The sequence below is a fragment of the Carcharhinus amblyrhynchos genome, chromosome 14, assembly GCF_965287045.1.
Source record: "Carcharhinus amblyrhynchos chromosome 14, sCarAmb.v2.hapA, whole genome shotgun sequence".
NCBI lineage: Eukaryota > Metazoa > Chordata > Chondrichthyes > Carcharhiniformes > Carcharhinidae > Carcharhinus > Carcharhinus amblyrhynchos.
The window spans coordinates 9848073-9868998 of NC_137337.1; the positions used below are offsets into that span (position 1 = coordinate 9848073).

Sequence of the window (20926 nt, forward strand, 5' to 3'; positions counted from 1 at the left end):
ACCATGCTTTTATACAGCTTTTCTATTTACAGAAATTAATAAAGCGATAGTTTGTAATTTAGTTCATAGTTCTATTTTAATTGTTTCTTCACCCCAAGGTGCATAGTTAATAGTTATTACAGGCAAAATAAGCAACTGAGAATTTTAAATAATAAATCATCTTAATTAGCATTATTAGTAAACATTTAGGTTACAACTTTGGCACAACAAGGGAGGAGTTATTCCAAATAATGACCCACTGAGGATTTTGCAACATGCTGGTTCTTATACTGCTGGAATAATTTTAATAACCTGTTCTTGTTTACTCCAATAATGAATGGATTGTAGGGGCACTTAATTTGTGTATTTGACAAACGTTCACCTCTTTCTCCATCCCAAAGGTGAACACAAGGGAATGTACTTCATCACAATAGTATTTCAATAAACATGGGCTTCCTGCGCCAAGAGCTGGCTAATCGCAGCGATTTCCCAGGATGAAGGCAATCTTCATTAGCTGCAATAACATGAAATTTATCACTTATAGGGACAGTATTCAGACCCAGGCCAGAGACTCAGGTGTTTTACGGAGTCAGCCTAGACCCTTGGCATGGGTGAGCATGAAATGTTTCACTTCAGACTCAAGTGAGACTTATCAAACAAAGGCTTATTTAAGAACACAGTTAAAATATAACACAGATTTAGCATAATTTTTACCAATTACAAAATTCAAACATGATATCGTATAAACATTAACGGGTAGCTGTGTTGTTCCACGTCAACTGCCACTCTATAAACATACACCCCTTTCTAAATTTGGCACAAAAAGCAAGTATGCACATGTGATGCTGGACTTGCAGCTTAAAACCTGCTGTGAATTGGTCCTTTGAACGTTGGATTAAAACTCCAAGACTTCGCAGTCTAGGAACTTGGGAGTATTTTTGGAACTTTCCAAAAAACCTCTGGAGGGAGAGAGAAAGAGAGAAAGAGAGACAGAGACACTGCCTGCTTCCACCAGTTTCAAAGAGCAACTCAGACAGCAGAATTTCCAACTCCCGAGTGGTGGAAAACAAGAGACACTGCTTTCTGTCTCAACCAAGTGTCCCGACCAATTCACAGGATGGCACAGTGGTTAGCACTGCTGCCTCACAGCGCCAGGGACTCAGGTTTGATTCCCAGCTTGGGTCACTGTCTGTGTGAAGTCTACATGCTCTTCCCACATCAGTGTGGGTTTCCTCCGGGTGCCCCAGTTTTGTCCCACACTTCAAAGATATGCGAATTAGGTGGATTGGCCGTGCTAAATTGCCCATTAGTGTCGGGGGATTAACAAGCTAAAAATATGAGGTTACAGAGATAAAGCCTGGGTGGGTTCATCGTCAGTGCGGGCTCGATGAACTAAAGGTCTAATACAGATCTGAAATATACAGTAAGTGGCAGAACCCTTAAGAATATTGATAGGCAGTGGGACCTGTGTGTACAGGTACACAGGTCACTGAAAGTGGCAACGCAGGTGGAGAAGGTAGTCAAGAAGGCATATGGCATGCTTGCCTTCATTGTGTTTAAAGTCATGTTGCAGCTTTATAGAACCTTAGTTAGACTGCACTTGGAGTACTCAATTCTGGTCGCCACACTACCAGAAGGATGTGGAGGCCTTGGAGAGGGTACAGAAAAGATTTACCAGGATGTTGCCTGGTATGAAGCACATTCTCTCCAACCTCTCCTCATAGCCACTTGGTTTGTTCTCACTGGAGCAATGGAGGTTGAGGGGAGACCTGATAGTCTATAGGATTATGAAAGGCATGAACAGAATGGATTGTCATAAGCTTTTTCCCCAGAGTCAAAGAGTTAATTACCCAGGTTTACAGTGTGAGGAGCAAGGTTTAAAAGAGATGTACGAGGCAGTTTTTTTTTTAAACGCAGAGAGTTATGGGTGTCTGGAACTCGTTGCCAGGGGAGGTAGTGGAAGCGGATACGGTAGTGACTTTTAAGGAGCATCTTGACAAGTACATGAATGGGATGGGAATAGAGGAATATGGTCCCTGAAAGGGTAGAGGGTTTTAGTTCAGTCGGGTAGCATGGTCAGTGTAGGCTTGGAGGACCAAAGGCCTGTTCCTGTGCTCTAATTTTCTTTGTTTTTTGTTCTTTGAATGTCTTCCTTCTGCACTGTAGGGATTCTAACTCCAAACAGCATATGAGGAAATGAAACTAAAGATTCCATCTCCTGAATGAGGAAAAGCAATGTTGTTGCTCTCTACTTCAGGCTACGACTGAGAAACTAAACTAATGGCTCAGATTTTCTGTGAAGCATGGTTGTCCCTGGCCACATGACAAACTGTCAATCAAGCTCCACTTAGTAATCCCAAAGGATCATTAAAAACCACTGGACCCTGCATTAGTCCAAATTAATAATAAACATGATATCATTATATTGCTTCATTAACAATTAGAGACACCAGCTGCAGACAGAATGGTGCCTACAACTTCCAGAGCCTGCTAGAAACATCCTGCAAAGGAACATGATTAAAATACATTTCTTAAAGGCACAGTATCGTCACAATAGCACTGTGCAAGGTAACTCTCATCACCATAGATTTGCCAACATCGATTGGGACATATTCCTGGTGCTGTAATAACATGATCTACTGTCGCCACCTGCTGCAGTCATGTCATTGGTCAGCGCTTATTATATCCCACCTTGCTGCCGATTGGAAAGCAAATAGCACAGTTTAGCACCTAACTGGATGATGCCAGCACACCTCATCTTCAAGATATTTTATAATGTGCAAAGTGTTCAGAGGAAGAGTACAGGGAAAGTGCAAAATGTAGGAAATGCTGTGACAATGTTTATACAACAACTTGCATTTTTTATAGCAGCTATAAATATAGTAAAACACACACAGGAGTCGAACGCAATTTGACATGAACCCCATGGGGGATACTATGAGGTAGGTTTTAAGGAGCAACATAAAGGGAGCGGGTGGCCAAAACTGAGAGGGATTTCCTGAACTTTGGTGCTATTAGAGCCATGGATAAGTCACTTTTAAAAACTGGATTTGTTGGTGCTTTGGACTGTAGTGAACAGATTGCTGACAACATTTACCTAGTTCCCCTTTGTAACCTCAAAGATTTGGCTAGACTACACTGACCCTCTGTTTACCTAAATGGGTAAGCATTCTCCAAGGTAGCCTTCAAGACACACGACAACGCAGAATGGCTAAGCAGAAACAAAATCCTACTAACAGTTCTGGTTTGAGACAATTCACATCTCTTAATTTATCCCTGTCTCCACTTGCATTATCTATACCTGTAAAAACTTGATTACCTGTAAAGACTCACATTCCGACCATTCTTCACATTCCAATCTCTAATTATCTTGCAATTTTTTCCTTTGTCTATATATGCCGTGTTTGTGAACCTTTCTCTCCACTTACCCTCCGCTCCGAAAGCTCATGATTCCAAATAAATCTGTTGGACTTTAACCTGATATTATGAGACTTTTCACTGTATCTAAAATGGGAAACGGTCCAAATTCATCATACCACTTTTAACAAAGGCATTACCACCACTGAAACAGTCACAGAAAACCTGGGATCCTTATACTGATGTTGCACCAAACTACACTGAATTCACACCCCACCCTCAAAATGCTAGAAATATTCAGCAGGGGAAGAGAGAAACAAATTTAACATTTCGGGTCAGTGACCTTTCATCAGGTAAAAGTTAGCTGAGTATTCCCATCATTCCTCTTATTATTTCACATTTCCAGCATGGGCAGTATTTTGCTTCTCTGTACAAATAAAAGCTCTTTCTCAGTACAGACGAGTAATCACAGGAGCTCCCCACTAGGCACATCACTCCAGACCAAATCTTTGTTCAAAGCCACTGATGAGAGCTCCCAAAACAAATGTTTCAACAGGAAAAGCAGAATAAGCCACTCAGCGCCATAAGGCTTTAGCAATGGTGTGATTTCCTTGGCTTATGGCAATTTATCACTTCCCATCCAGCAGCCGTGCCGTCAGTGGAGTTTTTCACCTTCTCCTTATGATAAACATTCAGCAAATACCATTTGGATTTGTGGTTGGCAGCCATTCAACTAAGCAGCATTTAAAAGACAAGTGAGTCAAACCACTATTGGTCCTCTCCCAACACCTGTGTACAATGAGTACATTTACATCATCACAGTCCTGGAGCTCCTTATCCCACAGGCTGAAAAGCACCTTCACCACACTGACCACAGCACCTCCACACAGATCAAGACCATCAGCCGTGGCTTGGTGAGTAGCCCTCCCACCTCGAGTGACAATGCTCAAGTTTCAAGTCCCTTGACAGAGGTTTGTGCACAAAGATCAAGGCTGACACTCTCAGGGCAACACTGAGGGAGTGCTGCACTGTTGGAAATGCGGATTTGCAATTGAAACCACCTGCCTACTTGGATAGATGTTAAAGATCCAAGGCTGTGCGGGTTAGGTTGATTGGCCATGCTAAATTGCCCCTTAGTGTCAGGGGGTTTAGCAGGGTAAATATGTGGGGTTACGGGGATAGGGCCTGGGTAGAATTCTTGATGGTGCAGGCTCGATAGGCTGAGTGACCTTCCGCACTGTAGGGATTCTATGATATTCCCTGGTATCCATAGTCCAAAAGGTGTGCACGATAGGTAGATTAGCCTGGATAAATTGTCCCTTAGTGTCCGAAGATGTGTGGGTTAGGTGGTTTAGCTGTGGTAAATGTGTGGGGTTACGGGAATAGGCAGAAGGGAGGGTCTGGGTGAGATGTTCTCTCGGACAGTCAGTACAGACTGAATGAGGCGGATGGCCTCTTTCGGCACTGTAAGGATTCTAAGCAGAGCAGCAGTGTTCTCCCCAGTGCCCTGGTTAATATTTATCCTGAAATCAACATCACAGTGCTGTTTGTGGGAGTTTGCTGTGTGCAAATTGGCTGCCATGTTTCCCATATTCAAGGCATAGTCCATTCGTTGCAAAGCATTTTTGAGACAACCAGTGGTTGTGAAGATCGTAGAATCTGACAGGTCAGAAGGAGGCCATTCAGCCCATCGAGTCTGTACTGACTACAATCCCACCCAGGCCCTATTCCCATAACTCCGCACATTTACCCTGCTATTCCCCATGATGCTAGGGTCAATTTAGCATAGCCAATCAACCTAACTTGCACATCTTTGGAAAAGTGCAATATAAATGCAGGTGTTTATGTTGTTTTCACTATCATCTCCTCAAGGGCAATTCAGAATGGGCTTTCAATGCCAGGCTTGCCCACATCCTGAGAATAAATTTGTGAAAGAACATCCCAACCACATTATTGACACCTCTTGAGTGTGTAATCCAACACTTCACTCTACTAGACTCAGCCTACACATGCTCCTTTGAGAGAAATAAGGTCGATTATGATTTGGAAAATGGGATTATCTTCCCACTTTCATTAAAATTCAACTATTTAACAAGACATAAAATGGAGTTAGCGACTCCATGCTGGCTGGCATGGCCACTGATCGAGCTGGGATTTTCAACTCTGAACACAGTCTTGGAAGTTTTATCTCCTGCCTCCAACCAACCTTTTTACTTCGAATTGCCAACATATCTACAACAGACACAAATCTGCCAAAGAAAATGCACTATTTCCCAATTCTTAAATCAATGATTGTTCTCTGAGATTTTCTTTGCTTGCACCACAGACTTCAGGGCAAGTCTGGGGAACTGACAACCTAAGTTTGATCCCCAGCTTGTGCTAAGTTCACCAGTCTTACTCTGGGCAGAGAAGTGATGGCAGACAGTCAGCATTAAAGTTAAAAGTTTATCGTTTATTCATTAGTGTCACAAGTAGGCATACATTAACACTGTAATGACGTTACTGTGAAAGTCCCTAGTGAGGCAGCAGTGCTAACCACATGCTACCCCAGATCACTATCTGAATTCCCCTGCGCACAGATACATGATTGAGCTTCATTCTGTGGGCCCCGTTCTTCATTATACCACCGACACTCAAAAATCAAAGCTCATGAAGAAATATTCACCCCATCCACCACCAGCACACATGTGTATATCATCCACAGAAGACTCAACAGTGACTCACCAAGGCTCATTCAACAGCACTTCACAATCCTGTAACCATTGGCATTTAAAAAAAAAACAAGGGCAGCAGGAGCATGGGAACACCACCATCTGCAGGTTCCTCTTGAAAGCCATCTTGACTTGGAACAATATCATCACTCCTTCACTGTCACTGAGGCAAAAAGCTGAAATACCCTTCCTAACAGCACTGTGGGTGCCTACACCACACAGAGCGCAGCCCTTCAAGATCGCGGCTCGCCACCACCTTCTCAAGGACTGATGTGGAGATGTCGGCGGTAGACTGGGGTGGGCACAGTAAGAAGTCTCACAACACCAGATTAAAGTCCAACAGGTTTATTTGGTAGCACAAGCTTTCAGAACTCTGCTCCTTTACCTGATGAAATAAACCTGTTGGACTTTAACCTGGTGTTGTGAGACTTCTTACTGTGCCCATTCAATCCATCGAGTCATTAATGAACACAATCCATCCAGACCCTTTTCTTGTAACCCCTCATATTTACCCCACTAATCTCCCTGACAATCGTTGAGAGACTGTTCAAGGACTAACAGGGGTTAGGTAATTATTACAGTAGCAGCTATGATATTTCATGTTTTAGAAAACTATTCTAAAAGTTTCATTTTTAAGACTTTGAACTGCATTTGAAGAGTGTTTTTCAAAACAGATTCTGTTTGCACATTCTCTCCATCTCTGCGTGGGTTTCCTCCAGGTGCTCTGGTTTCCCCCCAAAGTCCAAAGATGTGTGGGTTTGGTGGACTGGCTATGCTAAATTGCCCCTTAGTGTCAGGGAGATTAGCAGGGTAAATATGAGGGCTTACAAGAATAGGGTCTAGACGAATTGTGTTCATTAAAGACTTGATGGATCAAATGGCCTACTTCTGCACTGTAGGGATTCTATGATTTACTTGTAGATTCAAGCTGGAACTCCTTCAACCAGACAGAGAAGACATCTTCACACATATATTTTAAAATTCAATGAGTGTTCCAAAACAGTAAACAGAAACCCATTGACTTCATGGTCTTTCCCTCCAAACATAAGAACATTAACCGATAAGCCATAGTAAAGTGTGAGGCACCTTGACCCACCTGATCAGTATAGGAGGCAAGGAGACTTTGGGTAACTGTAATGGAATTACCACTTGTCACGAAATGCTATTGAAATGAAAATCAAACTGCCATGTAATTTGTAAACCATGTCTGGGCGGCAACTCAAAAGGAAAAATTATAGAACAGGGTGTTCTTTGCAGTTGATACAATTAGTCAGAATGCTGTGAGCCAGGAAGCATTGTAGACACAGATGAGGTGTTGAAAAAAACAGCAGCAAGAAAGAGAGAGCAGGGTAGCTAGCTATCTTCAGGGAAATGCCCAATTAGAGATGGAGAGCTGAAGGCAAAAGCCAGTTAGTAAAAAAGATGGCTTTCTTTGCTGAACCGAAGACCATTCCCAAGTCCTGGTGGCTTAGAGTGTACGGTGTAGTAATCGCTGGCTAGATTTGACCAATAGGTGTATGGTTGATGTTTGGGAAATGGCGATACAGCAGGGTTTAAGATTATGGGGAAGCAGGTAGGTTTGGTGTTTGAGGGACTAAGTGCTTACTGTTAATTTGCCAAAGTATAAGATTGTTTTTTGTAGTGTTTTATTATCTTGCTTCTATTTTAATAAATACTTTTGGTTTGTTTAACGAAATAAAGGTTCAAGTTCTCATTGGATATTAGTAGGAAACATTTGCAGAAACAAAAAAAAGGCACCACAGGAAGCCAGTGTTTCAGGTTGTAAGACTTTCACACATATCAGTGGGGTTTTGCAACACGCTGAAATGACCAGAGAGGGAGAGACACCATCATGAAACAGCTAATGATCTGCTGTAAATAACTGGGCAGATAAAAGTGCCACACCTGCAAAGCTAGAAATCTCTCGTCCATGTAGACTTGCCTCATCAACCCACTCATGAAAGCAACCTCTGGCAGTTTGATAAGGGAAGCCATCACAGCTGCAGAAGCAACTCCACAATCATAGAATCCTACAGTCCATCGAGTCTGCACCAACCACAATCCTACTCCCATAACCCCATGCATTTACCCTAGCTAGTCCCCCTGACACTAAAGGGGCAATTTAACACGGCTAGTCCACCTAACCTGCACATCTTTGGACTGTGGGAGGAAACCAGACTACCCAGAGAAAACCCACGCAGACACAGGGAGAATGTGCAAACTCCACATAGACAGTGACCCAAGCCCGGAATCAAACCTGGGTCACTGGCGTTGTGAGGCAGCAGTGCTAACCACTGTGCCACTGTTCCATCCAATGTCAAAACCTTTGCTTAAGACAATGCAACCTCTCGACTTTAAAACATATTAGGCCTGCACCAAAGTAGACTGAACTGAAGTCACGATTATAATCCTCACTTTTATCTTAATTTGAAATCTTTGCGTGTTTGTAACTTTATCTTCTCTTAAGTAACTTACACAGCAACTGGGTGAAATTAACTGTTCCTTTTGGTAAAAAAGGATTTGCTGCTGGGTTATTTTAAATTGGACTACTCACTGCAAGGATAAAACATACACACTCACATACAAATACAGTGCTCATGAGCGACACTGGGTTAGAATCTTTCACAGCATCCGTGACACAATAAATGTTGTCTATGCTCACATCTGATGAGCAAATAAACAAAAAGGCCACTTGAATGAGATGCAATACGGTAGCTGAAGCCTGTGAAACAGGAAGGACATGGTACTTGTAAAAAGATTGAAAGCTCGAGTGGGGGGAAAAGCACAAGTCAACGTCTGGAGTGCTTGACATAGTCGGCCTTGTTATTTACCGAACTTAGAAATTTCGAGATGAAGCCATTGTTATGATCCTATTCAGAGCCATTAACATTTGAAGAGAAATCTGCCAGTGGTCAATGGAAAGAATTTTGCCACAACATTTCATGCTTCTTAAAATGAATGCACACTTTACTTACACAAAAGGAATGAATCAAAAAGCACTATAGTTTATAACTAGTCATATTATGAAGTCAGTTCTGCTTTTTACTTCACCCAAGAGTTCCCTTATACATGACAAGAATCTTGAAGGTTCATTCACTTCTTTAGGGACCAACACAAAGGTATGTCACAGCCACCTGGAATTAACTTCAATTATTCTCCTCCGTGTTCCAGCTATTCCAAAGTAAGATTTTATGGGGGGTCCTTCCATTAGCTTTTTAGCTAAGCAATCCTCTGACTTTTTTTTTAAGATCTTGTGACTGCACATGTTATTCGTTCTGGTTGCCAGCAGATAGCCAACAGCCTTCACACAGCCATCCAAGCTAACTCTAATGACTGCTTTCCGCCATAAGGCTCTGTAAGGAACCTCTGTAGATTTTTCCTCCAGTTTCAAACTGATGCCAACTTGCCAGCTCCTTTTCCACTCATGAATTTCAAACTAAGCTCCAGCTCTTGCCTTCACTCCACGTAGTGACTGATAAAGTTAATTTTTACTCTGCCTAGGTGTCAGCCTGACTAACATTCATCTCTTTTGGTTTTTTTAACCCAGTGAGCTGCAGTCAACACTAAACCAAGGCTGCAAACTATCTTCTGTGAGAAACACCGAGCTAAATTAAACTAAGGCACCTCCTATCTATCAAAGTCCATGTCCATGACAACTTGGCAGGCTTTAGGATGCTCTCAACCAGAAACATAAACTAGTTATTTTACCTTCAACAACATTTTGATACTGTAACCCATCAGAATAATTTATATTGCTGATAGGCCCTATCTCCAGAATTGTTTTTAATCAAGGAATTGCTTTGTTGACCAACTGCCCCATTTTGTCTTAATTTGGGAATTACATACATAATTTAAATATTTTATTGAAGTAAGCATGGACATCCTAGTTCCATTAAGCTAAGATAGAAGATTTTTATCACTTTCACACCACTAGCTCTGACTTTGTAAGATAAACATACATTAGCTTTTAATTGTAATTAACACCAAGCTTGTTTGAATTGCATTTACTTGCAATGCATACCAATTTCTCAATCAGGTGTTTCCATTTATCTTACATTTAATAGTTTAATTACCTAAACCAAAAGTTATATTCTAAATCCTATAAAATTATGAACCAGATTTTTACAAGACCGCCTCTTCGGATCTCACCCCATCATTGTAGTAGTCGTCCAGGCATCTGGAAACACCTTGCGCTTTATAAGAAACATAAGAAACATAAGAAATAGGAGCAGGAGTAGGCCATCTAGCCCTTCGAGCCTGCCCCGCCATTCAATAAGATCATGGCTGATCTGTCGCTGCTCAGTTCCACTTTCCCGCCCTCTCCCCATAACCCTTAATCCCCTCTCTTATCAAAAACCCATCAACCCGCGTCCACCGCCCTAGACACATCCTCATAGAACTCCAGTAAATTTGTCAGACACGACTTCCCTTTAATGAAGCCGTGCTGCGTCCGCCCTATCAAGCAATTCCCTTCAAGATGCCTCGCAATTTCCTCCTTAATGACAGATTCTAACATTTTACCTACCACAGACGTTAAACTAACCGGCCTATAATTCCCCGCCTTTTGCCTGGCTTATCCAGGATCAGGATAAACTTACAACTTCCTCTTCCAATCCCATACAAATCAAACTATTTGACAAAGAACATTTTATCCCATGTGGAAATGCAAGCCATGGATATGATTCATAGCGTAGAATCGAAAGGTTTAGGTAGTATGAAAAGTTACTTGGACCACTGTGCCTGCACTTGATCTCTAAATGAGGTATCCCATCAGCTCATTCCTTTGCCATGCAGTGTAGGAGGTGGTTATTGAGCCCATTTCACTTGTGATAGCTCCCTGAAAAAAATGATCCACACAGCATATTCCCTCCTCTCATCCCTTCCCACATGTACTTGGAATAAGTTTCTGCTTTATCTAGTCCCATTTCAAACAACATTTAAGCCCTCACAATCCTTGCTCCTCGCTATTTACACGAGGGATTTTTCAGAGGAATACTTTAATCACAGGATCCTAATGATGTGACCCCCACCAGCCCCACAAACCTCTTCTTTTTGTGATGGACTTCTAGGTCAAAGTCTCTGTCAAGGCTGTTTTCAAAGCAACCAACTTGGGTCACTGTCTGTGGGGAGTTTGCTCATTCTCCCATGTCTGCATACGTTCCCTTCGGGTGCTCCAGTTTCCTCCCACAGTTCAAAGGTGTATTAGGTTAGGTGGATTGGCCATTCTAAATTGCCCCTTAGTGTCCAGGGAAGTGTAGGTTAGGGGATTAACCATGGTAAACGTGTGAGGTTATAGTGACAGAGCGCACGGGTGGACCTAAGTGAGATGTTCTTTCGAGGTATCAGTAGAGACTCGATGGGCTGAATGGACTCCTTCTGCACTGTATGCACTTCTATGGTTCTAACAGGAGGAGCAACCAGAGCAACTCACTGCCAACATTCCCTTTCATTTCCCCTCTTTCTACCCCCATCACCTCTCATTCACAGATAATCCTGGACCTCTGTTCAAGAGTAGACCCACAGATAATAAACATGTAGCCACATAGCTAAACCTCTCACCATCTTAAATCAAATACAAGAAGTCACAGATAAATAAACTATTCCACAGGCACAGTCAACAACGAAAGTTTGGACTTACCTGTGATTTGACAGTCTCATATTCTTCCGTCCCATATTCTGCCTTCTTGAGTGAGGTCATGTAGTCAAAACTGATGACTGCAGTCTGAAAGTCAAAAATCACAAAACAGAAAGGTTCTTCAGGCTTTCAATACTCCACTGCTTACTCTTAGCAAGCGTATAAGAAGTCTCATAACACCGGGTTAAAATACAACAGGTTTATTTGGTATCATGAGCTTTCGAAGTGCTGCTCCTTCATCAGGTAAGCAGTACTCTAAAAGCTCGTGGCACCAAATAAACCCGTCGGACCTGGTATTGAGTCTTCTTACTGTGCCAGTCCATCACCGGCAACTCCACACCATCTTAGCATGTTTACTGAGGTGTCTTAGTCCTAATCCTAGGCCTGTCATCATGTCACTTGGTAGATTCACAGGGGCAGCTAGATCAGTGGTTGGGGGAGCAGTGAGAGGAGGAGGTGTGTGACCAACTTCCCTTCCTGTTAAAGAAGATTCTTTAAAATTTACAGTTGTTACACTTTAACACCATCACACCAGTGCTTCCCAATTCCATTGCTTACAGGCAACCTACGAAAAGGATTGCATAGCTGCTACAATGAAATTGTGGCTGAAGTCCACTAGAGGGAAATGATCTGCATGGCAACACTCTGGAGACAATTAAAAGGCCAATTCATGACAGCTTATTGACTTGGTTATTGATCAGGTTGTAGAAGACAGGGTAAGGATAATGTCACATTGGAAGAAAGTGGCTCGTGGTGTCCCACAAGGATCTGTGTTTTCGACCTTAACTATTGTCTATATTTATTAATGATGTAGAGCAACCTATCCAAGTTGGTCAGCTGCACAAAGATTAGTGGTATAGTCGGCTATGTAAATGAGGAAACAAAGTTTTCAGAGAGACATTGATAAATTAAACGAGTTTGTGAAAGTGTAGCGATTTCAATGCAGGTCATGCAAGATCCTCCATTTTGTTCTGTGAAGGGAGAAATTCAGGTGCGATTTAACTGGTCAAAAGTTAGGAACAGTGAGGATCCAAAGATGCTTAGTGCTCCATGTACACAAATTACTCAAAATAAAAGCTCATGGAATAGAAGCCTTAATAACTCAAGGGACAAGATATAAAGGAGAGGTTCTGCCATAGCTCATCAAAGCCCTGGCTAGACTTGGTAGCAGTGGTTAGCACTGCTTCTTCATAGCACCAGAGACCCAGGTTCAATTCCTGGCTAGGGTCACTGTCTGTGTGGAGTTTGCATGTTCTTCCCGTGTCTGCGTGCATTTCCTCTGGGTGCTCTGGTTTCCTCCCACAGTCCAAAAGATGTACTGTTTAGATGTATTGGCCAAACTAAATTCTCCCTCAATGTATCCAAACAGGTGTCAGAGTGTAGCAACTAGGGGATTTTCATAGCACCTTCAATGCAGTGTTAATGTAAGCCTATTCGTGACAGTAATAAATAAGTTTAAAAATCTGGAATAATGTGTAAAGTGCAACTCTGGGCAACATACCTTAGTAAGGAGGTGTCAATCATGATAAGAGTGGAGCACATATTGAACAGAATATTACAAAGGGTTACAGAATGAGGAGAGAGTACATAAAGTAGGCTTGTATCATGTATGACCACATTCATCTAGAAGAACAAGGGCAGCAGATACATGGGAATACCATCACCTAGAAGTTCCTCTTTGTCACTCACCACCTTGACTTAGAAATATAATCGCCATTCCTTCACAGTCACTGGGTCAAAAACCCAGAATTCCCACACTAACGGCATTGTGGGTCAACCCACAACATGTGGACAGCAGCATTTCAAGAAGGCAGATCACCACCACCTTCTCAAAGGCAACTAGGGATAGGCAATAAATGCTGGCCAGCCAGCAACACCCATGTTCCACAAATGAATAAAAGAAGCAGCTTCTAACAAATTCAACAAGAAATTCAGGTGAAAATTCTTTACCTGGAGAGTAGGCAGGATGTGAAGCCAGCTGCCAAGCAAGAATTGTGAAGGCAAACATATTGGATGCATTTAAGAGAAATCTAGATAAGCACATGAGAGAGAAAGGAGCAGAATGGTATGTTGATCGGGTGAGAGGGAGGAAGCTTGTGTGGAAAACTTGGTACAAACTTTATATTTTACTAACGCTACTTACAGTGGCCACAGCTCGTACAATTCGAACAAATGCAATGTCATTAGGGTCCACATGGGTGGCGACGCAGAAATCAGACAACACTAACCCTCCTGTAATTACTGCTCCAATCCTCAGAATCCACTTTGCCATCCCAGGATCTAAAAAAAAAGAGCTTTCAATTAATCTCCATCAATGGGATAGAAAACACACACACACTTCTTGTTCTATTGTGAAGGCCGATACAGGAAACAAGAACTGACCCAGGTGTTCCTCAATCCACCCCTCACTTTCAGTGCAATAGGCACTATTTGTCAATGTACTATTAATCACAGTGTGCGGCAATTACCTTGTTAAGGGAATTGCTAGTTAAACATGTGACATTGATTATCCAATAAATGCAGACAGTTGGAATACTCTGGGGCGGGGCGGGGCGGGGCGGGGCGGGGCGGGGGGGCGGGGACGGGGGGGGGGGGGAGGGAGCTTCATGCAGGTTATCTCATGGAGGAAACATCTTCAAATAAGCTGCCTTGAACCAAAAAGACCAGTCTGGATTGATTCTTCCACCATTTATAGGGAGGAGGTGGCGTCATGGTATTGACACTGGACTACTAATCCATAGACCCAAGTTAATGCTCTGGGGTCCCAGGATTGAATCCCACCACAGCAGATAATGAAACTTGAATTGAATAAAAATCTGGAATTAAAAGTCTAACAATGACCATGAAACCACTGTCGATTGTCAAAAAATCCCCAATTGGTTCACCACTGTGTTTTAGGGAAGGAAATCTGCTGTCTTTACCTGGTCTGGCCTACTGTGACTCCAGGTCCAGAGCAATGTGGTTCATTCTTAAATGCCCTCTGAAAAGGATATAAATTTGATTTGATTTATTAATGTCACATGTATTAGTATACAGTGAAAAGTATTGTTTTGTGCACACTATACAAACAAGGCATACCATTCACAGAGAAGGAAAGGAGAGAATGCAGAATGTATGGTTACAGTCATAGCTGGAGTATAGAGAAAGATCAATTTAACGCAAGGTAGATCCATTCAAAAGTCTGGTGGCAGCAGGGAAGAAGCTGATCTTGAGTCGGTTGGTACATGGCCTCAGACTTTTGTACATATTTCCCAACAGAAGAAGGTGGAAGACAGAATGTCCGGGGTGCGCAGGGTTCTTAATTATACCGGCTGCTTTTCCAAGGCAGTGGGAAGTGTGGACAGAGTCAATGAATGGGAGGCTAAGTTGCATGATGGACTGGGCTTCGTTCATGACCCTTTGTAATTTCTTGCATTCTTGGACAGAGCAAGACCCATACCAAGCTGTGAAACATATGGAAAGGATGCTTTCTATGCATCCATAAAAGTTGGTAAGAGTCATAGCGGACAAGCCAAATTTCCTCAGTCTTCTGAGAAAGTAGAGGCATCGGTGGGCTTTCTTAACTACAGAGTCAGCATGGAGTCATGGGAAAGTAAGGTCTTGCATTTACATGGTGTCATTCACATCCTCAGAATGACCCAAAGTCAGTGAGGTGTTTTTGAAGTGTAATCCCTGTTGCTTCATGGTCAAAGTATCACAAACAGCAACTTGATGGGTGACAAAGTTCTAAGCGTTAAGGTAAATGTTGCGAAGTGTATGGGGTGAAATCCCCCTCCGCTCCTCCTCAAACAACGCCAAACCAACCAACTACATCCAACCGAGAGAACACGGAGTCTCAGAGCAACGTCTCGTCCATGTGACAAATCTAACATCCCGAGTGCAAGGCAGCGTGCTGGCTGTGCCAACTGAAACAGCACCAACGCCCCCAAAGGCAGAACGTGTTTCGTGATCACGTCTGAAGTGAGGAAAATTGATAAAACCTGCAATTACAGAGCGGCTGCTATTTCTGTCGATTGTTATAGAAACATCGTCTCAACTGGTTCTTAAAACAGAAATGTGTGAAAGCTACAGTGGAAAATGGCGGCAGGTGCTTCCTGGAAGCAGAGAGACATCAAACCTTTGAAAAGCTGGAAACCCAGGTGAAGAGCCAAGGTTCACTGCACAGGAACAAGCAAAGGTTCAAAAGAGCTGCAGGAGGAAATAATTGGGGAATGGTCAAACTTGAGTTTGAAAAGGCTATAGACCATAGGTGAAGGGGAATGGTGAGAAATTAGTGCACAGCTTTGAAGCACTGGAAATATATTCAGCTGGGGTCAGACATGAGGTGATGACCCTCAAAAATAAATACCCACCAGTAGCACATATGCACGAGGGTGTGTGAGCTACTCATAGCTATTTTCTGTGATTAAATGAGGTGGAAGGAAGCTCTCCCCTCTGGAGGGGTGAAGTCCACAATAAGGGGCAAAAGTTTAAAATTAGTGCCAGGACCTTCCAGGGCGAAGTCAAGAAGCATTCCCTCGCACAAGAATGTTGGAAAAATTTGAAACTTCCTTTCTCAAAAAGGCAATGCCTTATGGATTACAGAACTAAATGACGGGGGAATCTCATTGAGACTTATAAAATTCTAATAGGGTTAGACAGAGTAGATGCAGGAAGGATATTCCCGATGGGGGGGGGGTGTCCAGAACAAGGGGTCACAGTCTGAGGATTCGGGGTAGACCACTTAGGACGGAGGTGAGAGAGACATTTCTTCACCCAAAGAGTGGTGAGCCTGTGGAATTCATTACCACAAGAAGTAGTTGATGCCAAAACATTGAATGTATTCAAGAGGTGGCTGGATATAGCACTTGGCGAAACAAGATCAAAAGTTATGGGGAGAAAGCAGGATTAGGCTCTTAAGGTCAATGACCAGTCATGATCATGATGAATGCTCAAAGGGCCAAATGGCCTCCTCCTGCTCCTATCTTCCATGTTTCTGTGTAAAGCAGATGAAGTCAAGATCAGCCACCATCTGGTGGCAGACTGGCAGAACTCAAGGGGCAAAATGGCCTCCTCCTCATAGAATCAGAAATTTACAGCAGGAAAGAAGGTCATTCAGCCCACTTTGCCCAAGCCAGCCAACAAGAAGCCATCCAGGTTAATCCCACTTTCCAGCTCTTGATTCACAGCCTTGGATACAGACAAGTGCCAAATCCTACAAATACTTAAACATTGTGAAGATTTCTGCCTCAACCAACATTTGAGGTAGCGAGCTCCAAATGGCCACTACCTCGGGGAGAAACCAAAAAAACCCTCGAATTCCCCCAAACCTCCTCACTCTTACCCAAAATCTATACCCCCCTGATTACGGACCCCTCAACCAAGGGAAATGCAGCCAACTACCCACTCTTTCTAAACCCCTCAACATTTCAGTGAATTGGAAAAGTACAGCGTTTGGAAGGGATAGGGAAACTCAGAGAAACTGTGAAAAAAAAGTTAAAGTGTATTCATTGGTCACAAGTAAGGCTTACATTTACACTGCAATAAAGTTACTGTGAAATTCCCCTAGTCAGCACATTTCAGCACCTGTTCAGGTCAATGCACCTAACCAGCATGAATGCAAGAGGAAACAGGAGCACCCGGAGGAAACCCACACAGACACAGGGGGAGTGTGCAAACTCCGCACAGACAGTGACCAAAGCCGGGTCCCTGGTGCTGTGAGGCAGCAATGCTAACCACTGGGTTACCGTGCCGTACCTAAAATGACACAGGAAGAATATTAATGAAGGGATTATTCTATCACCTGGGATTGGTGCCACACCCAGCCCCTGCCAGTCACAGAGCGGGTTAATGCGCACGATCTGAGGGCACAGAAAGCACATTCTTATTGATTAACGGTCAGTACCACGGCAACCTCTAAACACATCGGGATGGGCTGCAGTCAAAAAAACATCACTAGCGCCATCTCAGAACAACTTGGAAACTAATGATATTCCAACTCCGACACGGTGCTGAATTTAATATTAATTCAATCTGTAACGATGAAATAATCGCGCACAAATGTACACAAATACACACAATAACTGAGCAAAACTGGTGAATTTGGGTAAGTGCCGTTAAGATAAAACGAATTCTGACCCACTGATATCCAGTGGGTGTTTAACGCGAGGCGGAATATCCTTTATGTAACCTGCGAGGCTCATGTTTCAGCTCTCAACAGGGTCAGGCCCTGCTCGCTGCTTAAACATGCCAATGGCGATACTACGCCTTTCCCATCTGAAGCATCAGATCAGGGCAGTACCAGAGTTAATACTCAGGAGTGCTGCTACTGCACAGAGAGAGTGGAAGATAGAACATAGAACATTACAGCGCAGTACAGGCCCTTCAGCCCTCGATGTTGCGCCGACCTGTGGAACCAATCTAAGACCCTCTAACCTAAACTATTCCAATATTATCCATATGTCTATCCAATGACCATTTGTACGCCCTTAAAGTTGGCGAGTCCACAACTGCTGCAGGCAGGGCATTCCATGCCCTTACTTCCCTCTGAGTAAAGAACCTACCTCTAACATCCGTCCTATAATTATCATCCCTCAATTTAAAGCTAGGTCTCCTCGTGTTAGCCATCACCATCCGAGGAAAAAGGCTCTCACTGTCCACCCTATCTAACCCTCTGATCATCTTGTATGCCTCAATTAGGTCACCTCTTAACCTTCTCTCTAACGAAAACAACCTCAAGTCCCTCGGCCTTTCCTCATAAGACCTTCCCACCATACCAGGCAACATCCTGGTAAACCTCCTCTGCACCCTTTCCAATGCTTCCACATCAGCAGCAGCATTAACACAGTATAGGGAGCATGAAACACCACAAACAGCTAGATACCATTTTTATTGTCATCAGTAACCTTCGGTCTCGTGAGATAATGGCCTGAGTCTTGACGGTCAAGTCTTAAGAGTTATAGAGTCATAGAGGTTTCCAGCATGGAAACACGCCCTTCGGCCCAACTTGTCCATGCCACCCTTTTTTTTAAAGCCCTAAGCTAGTCCCAATTGTCCACATTTGGTCTATATCCCTCAATACCCATCTTACACATGTAACTGTCTAAATGGTTTTTAAAAGACAAAACTGTACCCACCTCTACTACTACTTCTGGCAGCTTGCTCAGACACTCACCACCCTCTGTGTGAAAAAATTGCCCCTGTGGCCCTTTTTGTTCTCTCTCCTCTCACCTTAAACCTATGCCCTCTAGTTAAGCATTAACTGGTGGGGCTTGCAGTATTAGGGTGTTCAGGATTGTAAGGGGTTATATGGGACTGGGAAACCAGGACTATCCAAATGAGAGAGGCACATGGGAGTAGCAGGCTATAAAAGTGTCTGGTCAGCATGAAGTCAGCACCTATTGTTAAACTTCCAAGCCTCTAGACCTCTTCATGAGATGACATTCAACCGGTTGATCTTTTGGACAGAAAGTATCAAATGGAATTTAACCTGAAAGGTGTAAGGTGATGCATTTTAAGTGGACTAACAAGGCAGGGGAACACACAACGAATGGCAGGAAGTACAGAGGACCAGAGCTATTTTGAGCTGCATGTCCAAAGATCCCTGACAGGTAGATAAGTTGGTTAAGAAGGCATTTGGGATACTTGCCTTTATTAGCCAAAGTACAGAATATAAGAGGTTGTGACGGAGCTGTACAAAACACTCATGAGGTCACATAAAAATGGTGCAGAGGGGGTTCACCAGGAAGTTGCCTGGGCTGGAGCATTTCAGCTATGAAGAGAGGCTGGTTAGACTGGGGTTGTTTTCTGTAGAGCAGAGAAGGCTGAGGGGATAAGCTGATTGTATAAAATTATGAAGGGCATGGATAGGAAGAAAGCTTTCCCCTTAGTAGAGGGGGTCATTAACCAAGGGACGTAGATTGAAGGTCAAAGTGGGAGACTGAGAGGAGATTTGAGGAAAAACTTTTTAACCCAGCAGGTGGTGGGAATCTGGGATTCACTGCATGAAAGAGTGGTCGGGGCAAGAAACCTCATAACATTTAAGAAGCATTTAGACGAGCAGTGGAAATGCTACAGCATACAAGGCTATGGATCAAATACTGGGATTATCATAGATAGATGCTTTAGGCCGGTGCAGACACAATGGGCCGATGGGTCTCCTTCTGCACTGTGACTCTACAACATGATAACATGTTGACTGCAGGTGAAGGACCCCAGAATCCCAAAGAATAAAGAAGTAAAGAAACTGCAGTCTGACCTAAGAGAAGTGCATCTAACTTGAAAACCTGGAATACACAATTGGAGATCGCTTAAGAAGCTCCATTACAGGCATAGAGGCAGAAGGGCAGAAAAATATCCATTGTGCAGCAGATAAATAATCCACAACAGCACAAGGAACTTCTGTCGCAAGACCAAATAAAAAACAGAGAACCTAGCCAGTGTTAAGATACAGATCAGAAACCCCAAGGTATATTCTGAAGTTAGACTAGATTATTTGCTATCAATGTAAGGAAATGATGTTTCACTCCAAGTGGAATTCTACTGACTAATTGGGAAGCCTTTATCAAAACACACTTTATTTAACAACACAGTTTAGCTATAACAAATGAATTAGCTTAACATGTAAGAATTGAACAATACTTAACATGGCAAGACACAATTTTTAACTGCTAATCTATCTCCGTGAGTTCCAATTCAAGCAATATTTCTCTTACAGTCTTACAGCACATGACTCTGTCAATCAGCCTAACTGAAACATTATCCTAACTCCAAGGAAAACCTAAGTAAACACAAATGCATTACTCTGTTTAGACAAACACACCATTAGCTACAATCTGTCATTATTCGGCATTCTCTACATTTGACCTGCATGTTGCCTAGACAAATTGGCTCCTTGTAAAACAGAGCTCAATTTTAAACATACCCCTTACAAGACATATGATATAAATACATTTCTTAAAGGCACAGTGTCATGACATCAAAGATATTTAGCAAACACAGGCTTATGTGCTTATACTTGCTGACAGTCTAGAGCTTTTTGAACTCCTTTGAGGAGAGAGGAGAGAGAGAGAGAGACAAACAGACAGACAGACAAACAAAGATATGTCTGGCTTCTTTTAGAACTAACTGTTACAAAATATAAGATAAAGTGTGTATCTTCCCCGCAAGCTTAGTTCTTTCCATTAGCATATGACTCTGTCAATCAACCTCATCAAGACTCTATTCTGACCCACAAGGGAATCCTAAGTAAACACAAATGCATTAA

The 20926-nt window shown here is 42.8% G+C and overlaps 1 protein-coding gene across 4 annotated transcripts in view; it reads right to left on the bottom strand.

The window, feature by feature from the left end:
* Window positions 1-20926, bottom strand: part of adck1 (aarF domain containing kinase 1) — a 446668-nt gene that overhangs the window by 397529 nt on the left and 28213 nt on the right. For 3 of the 4 annotated variants that reach the window (XM_080201943.1, XM_080201939.1, XM_080201942.1), the window contains 2 exons: window positions 13826-13962; window positions 11686-11769 (listed from right to left, as the gene is read on the bottom strand). In XM_080201943.1, the coding sequence (XP_080058069.1) occupies window positions 11686-11769; window positions 13826-13954 (213 nt within the window). In that variant the 5' untranslated portion in view covers window positions 13955-13962. Of the gene's footprint in view, window positions 1-11685; window positions 11770-13825; window positions 13963-14603; window positions 14663-20926 lie in introns of all 4 variants that reach the window. The other variant, XM_080201941.1, reaches the window with a different exon arrangement.